Raw genomic sequence first — 10,908 nt, 5'->3', positions numbered from 1 at the left:
ATTATGAAACTTTTAATTTTAAGGTTATATTTGATATTTGATTAAAATACTATAATAAAAAAAAGGTATTAAATACATGATGTTTCAAAAAAACTGATCCCGTCTCTAGGATATATAGAAAACTGAAAAATATTTGGGTTTTTTTCATTTAAAAAATTTCATATCCATATTCAAGATAAAGGGCGTTGAATACACATTTTTTACGATTTTACCGCAAATACTAGCAACATTGTATTGAAATTTCATACGAATACGTTTTGGAAGCTGATTCATCCAACGAATTTGTTTTTATGTCTAATTTTCATAGAGGGCGCTAGTTACACGGTTCGTACCAAGTAATATTTAATATAACTTTTTCAATATTAGATTTATTAAGCAAAATTTCAAGTGAACTTAAACATCATTTAATTTTACATCAAAAAGGTACTCTTGATAAAACTCGATACTATGTACCGTTTTCGGAATATTTTGATTTGAAAATTATTAAAAAATTAAACAAAAAATCACAAGATGAGAATTTAAAAAAAGGCCAATAACATGAAATAGAATTCAATTACAATAAGTGTTCACAATGATTTTAAATTTATTTGATCAAAATTCAACAGTTAGCGTAAGGAATGTCGCAAGACAAACCAATAACATGTAGGACATTTAGAAGAGCAACAACTACATCCTTATTATTACAGACAAGTCCAATAGCTGTTGCCAGACGATCTACCGGTTACAGTGGATTTTTGTCAAACATTACAAGAAAGAACAGCCCCCAATCCAAATTTTTTAAAATGTATTCTTTTTGCGGACGATGCCATTTTGACGCGACAAGGTATGTTTAACTCTCATAAGGCACACTGTGATGAGAATCCAAATGTCAAAAGGGTAACTATAGGTAACAAATTAATAGGTATGAAGATCTCTATTTTTTATGCACGATGGAGCTCCAACGCACTTTGATAAAATGTGTCCTAATTTGTTGAAAACCATTTTCTGAATCGATGGTTTGGTAGAGTTGGAGAAGCTCAGATTCATTGGCCTCCTCGGTCATGCGATTTTAATCCCTTGGATTACACAGGTCGTATTTTGAAGAACAAGTTTATACTACAGAGGTAAATTCACCTCAAGAATTGAAAAGACAGAAGTCAACGCCACTTCAATGACATCATAGCTGATTCCCAACCGTTTACAAGATTAATGAATTCTTTAGAAAAAAAGGTAGACTTGTATTGTCGTTAAAACGGAAGAAATTTTGAACGGCTACTCTAATTGAATTCTATTTTATGTTATTAGCCTTTTTTGAAATTTTCATCTTGTGATTTTTTCATTAATTAATACATTTATCATTACTTTATACCAGCATCGGTTATTACTTCATAATTTTCAAATCAAAATATTCCGAAAACGGTTCACAGTATCGAGTTTTACCAAGAGTACCTTTTTGGTGTAAAATTGAATAATTTTTAAGATCACTTGAAATGATTCTACTAATATTAAAAAAGTTATGTTCAGCTACCGAAACGTTTATAAAATATAAACACACTATACAAGAATCTCAAAGTTGTATGTGTTGTTTTTTTAAATAATTAACTTATAGTCTTCCTTCTTATACACCTTTATTTGTCAACTCCATGTACAATACAAATCATATTAATATATCATCTTAACCTTAATGATGAATCATTCTCGATAATTCTCTATGATTCTCACTAACTGACTTCTTCTTTTTTTATTTTCATATATCTTAACAGTAGGCCAGAAAGTAAAAAAACTAATACCTATATTATTAAATACAAACCAGAAAAGTATTATTTTTAACACCCTCTCTTAATACTTTTCTATGAAATTTCAAATATTATATTTTGATTTTTTTTTTTTTTATTAACATTAATAATAAACAAAATATCTTAACATAAATTTAAATAATCTCTATTCTTATAAAACTGTCTTTTGTGGAGCCCCTTTGTTAAAATGTCTGCTACTTGATTTTTAGTTCCAATAAAAGTTAATTCCATTTTCTTTGTATTTAAAATGTCACACACAAAGTTGTATTTTATATCTATATGTTTTACACGTTTGTTATTTTCGGGATTTTTTATCAAAGCTATACATCCTTGATTGTCCTCATATATTTTAAAATTTTGAATATTGACTTTCATATCAAACAATAATTTCTTAAACCATAAGCAATCTTGTACTGCGGAACATAATGCCACTAACTCAGCTTCTGAGCTTGAAAGAGTCACACAATTTTGTTTTCTTGTTACCCACATCACTATATTACCAAATAATTTAATTAAATATCCTGACACTGATTTTCTATCTACCACTTCACTTCCCCAATCAGAATCCACATAACACTCAAACAAACTCTCATTATTTTTTCTTTCAAATTTTAAATGCATATTAACTGTTCCTTTTAAATATCTTAAAATTCTTTTTAATCCTGTCCACACCAAACTATTATTTTTATCTTGAAATCTACTTAAATAATTTACTGAGTAACTGATATCTGGTCTTGTTCCAAGCATCAGATACATTAAACATCCAATTAGTTGTCTTACTGGTAGTGTGCATTTATCATCTTTATTTTCAAAAATATTAAACTTTGGATCTATAGGTGTTGCTGTGGGATTGCAATTATCAAAATTAAATCTTTCTAATATTCCAAGTAAATATCTTCTTTGACTTAATTCCAAGATTCCTTCTTCTTTAATATAATTTACTTCAAGTCCTAGAAAACTCTTTAAATCTCCTTTATCTTTTATATCAAAACATCTCATTAAATCATTTTTACAAATTTCAATTTTATTTAATTTTTGCCCTGCTAATATGATATCATCCACGTAGAGTAATAAATACATAATTTGTTTATCTTCATCAACTTTTGTATATAGACAATAATCAGTTTCTGATCTTGTAAAACCTAAATTTAATAAATATGTATTTATTTTTATATTCCAGCATTTTGCAGCTTGTTTTAAGCCATAAAGAGCTTTATTCAATTTTAAAACACATCCTGGTTTACAATTTACCCTCTCTGGCGCATAAACATATATTTCTTCTTTTAAATCTCCATTTAGAAATGCCGTTTTCACATCAAGTTGTTTTATATAATATCCATATTGATTGCTCACTGTTAGAAGAGTCCTTATTGTTGTCATTTTTGCCACAGGTGAATATATATCATCATAATCATAAGTATTTCTCTGTCCACATCCTCGTGCAACTAATCTCGCTTTGTATCTGTCTTCCATTATTGTTTCTAATGGTTTCTTAGGAAATACCCATTTAGCTGTCAAAATTTCTGCTTTTTCCGGTTTCTCTACTTCATTCCATGTCTCATTTTTCTCAATTGAATCAATTTCCCTTTTCATAGCCTGTATCCACATATTTTTGTCACTTCTATTATCTATTTCCTCCACTGTCTCTGGTACTTTTTCTACAAATGATACTGCATCAAATGCCATATATAATTCATAATCATTATATTTTTCTGGAATTTTGACTTTCCTTTTTATTCTTTCAAAATTTTTTCTTTTATGAGCTTCATCATTACTCTCATCTTCTTCGGATTCTATTTCAGCGTTTTCTTCTAAACTGTTTTGTTCTCTATTATTTATTTCAATACTTGCCTTTTTTATTTTATAAATAAAATCAGTTTCATTAAATATAACATCTCGTGCTACTATCACCCTTTTTCCTTTTATACTCCACAATCTATAACCTGTATTTGTATATCCTATAAAAATCATTTTTTCAGAAACTGGATCAAACTTTTCTCTAAATTGTTTTTGTATATGAGCATATGCTGTACATCCAAATATCTTAATATTTTTTATATCAGGTTTTTTACCATACCACAATTCTGCTGGTGTAACATTTTCTAAATGTTTGCTAGGGCTACGATTTAAAATATAAGCAGCTACTCTAATGCTCTCATTCCAAAATGTTTTTGGCAGGTTGGCTTCTTCTATCATTGTTCTTGCCTTTTCCAACAAACTTCTATTAAACCTCTCAGCCTTACCATTCTGCTGTGGCGTATATGGTATTGTATAATCTAAAACAGTTCCATTTGATTTACATAAATCTTTTATATCTTTGGAAATATATTCCCCTCCATTGTCACATCTTAGCACTGCCAATTTTATGTTAAATTTTGATTGTACCATATTTACATATTCTTCAAAACACTTAAACACCTCATCTTTACCTTTTATGATATACACTGTACAAAAATTAGAAAAATCATCCACAAATGTAACAAAATATTTACCCCCATCGTGACTTAGTGGCGTTATTGGTCCGACAACATCAGTATGAACAATCTCTAATAATCTTTTTGCATGTGATCTTGTTTCAAATCTAAGTTTTGTCATTTTACCTTTTACACAGGCTTCACAAAAATCAATTTTATTTACATTTACATTTTCCAAACCTTTTACCATTCTTTTATCAACTAATAACTTTAAATTTGCATTACATATATGCCCTAATCTTTTATGCCACATCATTGATTCATTGTCATCATTTTCAATCATAAAACATCGATTTTCTATCTTATACTCAAAAATAATCTCATAAAGCCTGTTTCTAAATCCTACTCCTATCAATTTATTTTCATTATATAAACTAACCTGACCACCCTCAAAAACTACAGATACATTAGACATTTCTAATCTTTTTACTGATAATAAATTCTTCCTTAAATTTGGAACGTAAAAAACATTTTTTATTATGCATTCAATGATCTTTCCATTTATTTTACTCAAAACTTTAATATTTCCAATACCTATTGCCCTCAAATATTCATTATTCTTTGCTACTGCTATGTTAATTGGTGTTTTTAATTCTAAATATTCATAAAAATATTTGTTATTATTTACTAAATGATCTGTACAGCCTGAATCTATATAGAATGAGATATTATCGTTACTTACAATCTTACTTTCATTACCATTCATCAAAAAACATATTCCATCTTGCTCTTCCTGATCTTCTGAACTTTGTTTCTTGTTCACCTCTACATGATTTCCCTGATTTCTGTAGTTTGTATGATAACTTCTACCTCGAGTGAAACCTCTACTTGGAGTTGCATATCCTCGAAAACCTCCTCTACTATAACCACCTCTATAATTTCCTCTGAAACTACCTCTTGTAAAACCACCTTGCACAACTCTTGAATTTGATTGCCCTGGTACACTTTCTTTACAGTCTTTTTGCATATGTCCTTCCTTGTGACACCGGAAACACACTATTTTTCTAGTATTTGTAGTATTAAATACTGCTGATTTTTGTTCATAAGTTGATTGTTCAGATTTTAATGCTTTTCTTCTTTCTACTTCACTTCTAAATTTTCTTTTGACGAAATCTATTGTTAACACTTTAGGATCCATATTCTCTAATATTGTTATAACTGTTTCAAAACTTGGAGGCATCCCCATCATTAACATACATACAATGTCCTCATCACTCATAACAGCCCCTGTAGCTCTTATCTTCCTAACAAGGTCATCAAATTCTGTCAAATAACCTTCCAAATCTTCATTCTCTTTTAATTTTAATGACATTAACATTCTTCTTAGCATCATTTGCCCGGGTAATCCTTTTTTTTCATAAATATCTCCTAAAGCTTGCCACATACCATAGGCTGTATTTTTCTCCGTTACAAATTCTAATTGCTTATCATCCAAACATTGTATTATCAATGACTTACATAACTTATCTTTTTTCATAGCTTCCTTTTTGTCTTTTTCCACTGTATAATCTGATTCCACAAATTCTTTTTCTATCCATTCTGCCACATCTTTTTCTTCTAGTAATATTTTCACTCTAAATTTCCATGAGTAATAATTTTCACCATTCAATAGTTCTATGTTATAAATATTTTTTATTTGTGAATTAGCCATTTTCTTTATATTTTAATTATCCACAGAATCACCTGGGCCCATAACCTGTTGTTTTTTTAAATAATTAACTTATAGTCTTCCTTCTTATACACCTTTATTTGTCAACTCCATGTACAATACAAATCATATTAATATATCATCTTAACCTTAATGATGAATCATTCTCGATAATTCTCTATGATTCTCACTAACTGACCTCTTCTTTTTTTATTTTCATATATCTTAACAGTAGGCCAGAAAGTAAAAAAACTAATACCTATATTATTAAATACAAACCAGAAAAGTATTATTTTTAACAGTATGTTTTCAACAAAATATTTATTTCAAGCAACGAGAATACTTTAGTTCATTATGAAATATTGCAATACTAAAACTAATTAGAGTATAATTATTTTTTGACTTATATCTACAGTTTTGTGGGTTGCTGTATTTTAAAACTGCTTTTTCTCGAATCTACAACTTAGAACCCTGTAATTTTGGGACAACGATATGGTATATAACGACCCTCAATTACTGTCACGTATTTTGTGGTCAGACCTAAATTTTATAAGGGTTTAATTACCACTTCTAGAAGAAATATCACTAGCAACTCGTAGGTCTATGTTGTTTCCGGGTGTCCGGCGCATTTCTCCAGACAAGTTAGAGAATTTTTAGATAATGTTTACCCTGATAGATGGATAGGACGTGGAGGCCTATTTTTTTGGCCAGCCAGGTAACCAGACTTAACCGTCTTAGATTTCTATCTCTGGGGCCGGATTAAAGACCTTGTTTTTGCAATTAGACCCACTAGTATAGATAACATGATCCAGAGAATACGAAACGCCATTCAGAGTATTCCGAGAGCAGAAATTGAGACTGCTGTTCAATCTACTCTTCAAAGAATAAACGCTTGTATCGAAAATGATGGGCGACAATTTAAACATTTAGGTCGTCACTAGCGAGGTACCTTAAGTTATATTTCCATTTTAACTTCCATAACGTAGTTTCCTGGTGACAGTATAAGTAATATTGGTATAATAATTGGAACTATTATTGATAGAACAAGGAAAGATAATTTTAAGGAGTCAAAAAATGTTAAAATCCGTTCAGTCAACCCAGAGTAATTTATGTTTAAAGGAAAATGCTTAAAATTTACACATTTCTTAAGATATCTCATAATACGAAAAATATATCGACATGCGGATTTCGCTATTCTGTTGCTAATTTGGTCTACTTTTATATACCTTAATTAAAACTGCATGTTTCCATTTAACATTTTTCAAGGATAGCTAGATTTTAAAAAATAAAAAAACGTTACTCATTAGGTAGAAAGGAGCTCTCTTCAAAAAGACTAAGTTTGCATAGATAGGTTAAGTACAACTACTTCAGGCGTTTTTTCACAATAAAGTTCCCGCCTCCTCCCACTTCTTATTTGAAGAGATAGACTAAAATCAAATATACATAGAATTTCTTGTAGAATACGATAATTATAGTTTAAATGCAATGCAATGCAAAAATATGATTACACATATCTTACAAATTCTGTAAGAGAATCCATGAAGAAGTCTTTGTTGTTCACAAATAATTGCTATATATGCCCCTCGAAATTATATCGCAACACCGAATTCATTTGGGTTACATGCAGATATGCTTGCAGTGTTCCAACAAATGCTGCAGAAATTGTTGACAGAGCATCAATGAAGACTGAAAAAATGGTGTACATTTCATACAGTCACAGTTTGTGATTTGCAATTCTGCAATCCTATTTTTCACTTAGTTATCTTTGTATATGTTTATATTTTCCAGATTTTGTGAAAGAAACTTTTCTTATTTTATTTTTTGTTATAATTGTGGTGGTACAGTGACATATGTTAAAAAACAGACTTTTTGTTATCATAAGAGCTATTGTTTATTATTATTAACTTTTTGGAGTTATATCAACAGAAATATAAATAAATACGTTCATTTAATTAGCAACTTTAACAAACAATTCATAAATAACACCTATTTGTAAATAGGAGAGGATGTTGATAGAAGTCTCTTAGACTCGTTAGTATCAGTGTCTGTAGTTGAGGGTTGTTGCACTGCTGAAAATATATTTATCATAAAATTATAATCACTTATTTAAGACATGCACTATCACCAGTCATCTTGTGGTAATCTATAAGTATTATTATCACTTTTAATAACCTCCACATGTGGCCCATAAAATGGCATTACATAAAAAGAACCATCTGCAGGTGTAACGACTTGTGTTGCAATTAAAATAATATCTACAAGTTGTCCCAAAAACATGAATCCTAATGTACAGAATTTTGCTAATCCTATGGCTGGATATCCCAAATAGAATCTGTCTATTCCAAACATTCCTAAGAATATGGATAATAATAGGGTTGTTTCAAATGAATAACCATTTCTGAAATAAAATTTGCATTGTTACAAATAAGTAATAATTTATTTGTTCTAATGTTGATGTTTTTTATGCACAGTGATCATGGGTCATATTGGTCGCATTCAATGGACGACAATGTTGTACAACACTAGTGGTATCGTTCTTTAACACACAAAATATGAATAATAAACACTTATTATTGGACTCATCATTTTGTTTTAACCCAGGGACCACATATTGATGTGACGGTAAATTTCTTCTAAACAAAAATTATTATTCCTCTGGACCCTGACGGTCCGCTCATACCTGTAAACACATGGTAACCATGGTTAATCTTTCCACATAGTCATTTATAATGAGGTATGTTATGACCAACAAGGTCCAACTTCAAAAGACATTGACGATGCGTAGGGATCATCATGGCACTTAACGTGTTAAAAAGGCAATGTATGAAATCTGTACCTTGAAACAAAAAGGGCCAATGTCTATTTTCGTCAAATGACAGGAAACCCAATTTAAATTTGAGGAATTGGCCATTTTTGCATTTCCAGTAAATAACTTTGGCCGTGACAAAATATTTGAGTTTCAATGATCTAATAATAAGAGGACTTTGGTCCTTTTAACAATTAATATATGTCGCATCCTGAATTCAATTGTGCATTTAACTCAAATTTTGAAATTTTGGACATTGGCCCTTTTTGTTCCAAGGTACAGAAATATACTTACGTCCATTTACAAGGCATATCCTTATAAAATGTGCTATTATGAGTATCTGAACAAAATAATCCATTAGCAACGAGACACCTCACTAAAAATAAAATTAGGTCTGAACAAGTAACCAAAATTATATAAAACAGCCTTTACCTTTTGCTTTATTTTCTTTGGTACATCCTCTGAGCTGTTGTGTTTTAGGATCTATCATTTCATCTAAATATTTATGATCTGGATCCGGGCATATATACTGTCCTATTCGTAAATTGCTACAATCGACTTCGAATGGAGCACTATTACAAATAATTCTTGGTATATAAAAGCTGATAGCCAAAATGGAAATAAAGTTTTGCTTTATCATCTTGTTCTATTTAACTTGAATTTTTCATAATTTCAACTTTTTTTAGCAATCAATGATGAATATAAATATTAAGGTCTTGGCAACAACTTCATACTTGGATTTATAACCCGAACTATATTTACAAATATTCTTATGTGTAGCTCAAGATCAGGTTAGGATAAGCTCTTCTTTTCTATTTGCCTTTTGTCTAACGACATACAGCCAGGATCTGTATTTGCTTGTTATCCACAGTCACACTGAGGATTTTCCTTAGAATTTATTTTATATAGATGGTGTGGAGTGCCACAATGTATTGATCTCATTCTATTGATAATTTTAATCACTTTCCTCAGTAGTTCAGCATTGTTAAACCATGGAATTTTCCTAGATGTATTTTTAATAGAGAAGAAATTTCTTCCTTTGATTTTGATTTCAATAAAATTGAGTCCAATTGTACCATAATTCTTCTTTGATTCTTGGCCACATATCAGCCCGACTTGAGATACCTGAATGACTTGGTGCCCATAATAACTTGATGTCTTTTCCATTTTTCATATTAGATGTAATTAATTGGTATATAGATTGATATTATCATTTTGGCCATTAATTTAGAATCAGCTAAACTTTGAAAGGCACTCATCGATACCGAAACGATTATAATGTTTTCCTGTTCTTCGCTAATTTCTTCTAAATCTTCTTTAATTGCATTCCTCTCTGCTGTACATATTGGATTGAGGTTTTCGGTTCTTCGAGCAATCTTCTTTTTTTGGCCCCTTTGAGTTATCCCGATTGCGCATGTTTCCTGATCTTTTGTCTATAAGTATCCGTGAAAATTATAGAGTATTCATTGTATTCTTTCATTATTTCTAAAAATTGTTCATTGCAGCCTATCGACTCCTTAGAAATGTTGGGGTAGATTTTATAAATCCCAATGCTGTGCCTGATCCGTGCCCTATCTAGCTTTTTTCATGTCTCCTTTGAAGCCTTTCGAAGTTTCCTCTTACTGAATATCATCGCCTTAGTCTTATTAACTGAAATTTCTATGATCTGTTCAATCAGCCATTCATTAACTTGATGTACTGCTTCTTCTATACTATGCCTTAAATGTTCAATATTAGAATGCGAGTAAGTCCGTACAATATCATTTGAATACTGGATAACTTTGATACAACGGTTCACAACATTTCTCAAACTTGTTGTGTAGACATTAAATAAAAGTGAATTTAAGAAGAGCCCTGTGAGAACCCATTCGTGGATTGTCTAGGACCAAATAACCTGCCAGAGTTTCGCGATTGATAAATATTTTCCTTGCTGTCAACATGTCGGTGATCAACCGAATTAGGTCTGCATTGATTTCCATTTCATTTAGATGTTGTGCTAGTTTATCCCAATGAACATTATCATAGGCTGCAGAAATATCCAAAAATATGCATAATGTTCTTTTCTTTTTAGTATATGCCGTGTAAATCTTTAGAGCTAACTTTGTGATGCATTCCTTTACTCTTCTACATTTTCTGAAGCCGACTTGTAGATCATTAAATATTTTCTTGTTTTCTAGAAAGTGATCTATTCTCTACATTTTACTT

At 30.3% G+C, this 10,908-nt stretch overlaps 1 protein-coding gene across 2 annotated transcripts; it reads right to left on the bottom strand.

Moving 5' to 3' along the window:
- Positions 1 to 7,763: 7,763 nt before the first annotated feature.
- Positions 7,764 to 9,502, bottom strand: LOC130446268 (TM2 domain-containing protein CG10795). Of its 2 annotated transcripts, XM_056782400.1 has the most exons (4): positions 9,136 to 9,486; positions 8,998 to 9,079; positions 8,023 to 8,295; positions 7,764 to 7,963 (listed from the first exon to the last, which is right to left on the bottom strand). In XM_056782400.1, the coding sequence occupies exons 1-4, from the start codon at positions 9,341 to 9,343 to the stop codon at positions 7,936 to 7,938; spliced, it is 591 nt and encodes a 196-aa protein (XP_056638378.1). In that variant the 5' UTR covers positions 9,344 to 9,486; the 3' UTR covers positions 7,764 to 7,935. The 2 variants fall into 2 exon arrangements, with proteins under 2 accessions (XP_056638378.1, XP_056638379.1); XM_056782401.1 differs by having other exon boundaries at positions 7,764 to 8,295; positions 9,136 to 9,502.
- Between the last annotated feature and the right edge of the window lie 1,406 nt (positions 9,503 to 10,908).

The sequence above is a fragment of the Diorhabda sublineata genome, chromosome 7, assembly GCF_026230105.1.
Source record: "Diorhabda sublineata isolate icDioSubl1.1 chromosome 7, icDioSubl1.1, whole genome shotgun sequence".
Taxonomy (NCBI): Eukaryota; Metazoa; Arthropoda; class Insecta; order Coleoptera; family Chrysomelidae; genus Diorhabda; species Diorhabda sublineata.
The sequence above is the reverse complement of the archived record's forward strand: the minus strand, read 5'-3'. Positions and strand labels throughout refer to the sequence as shown.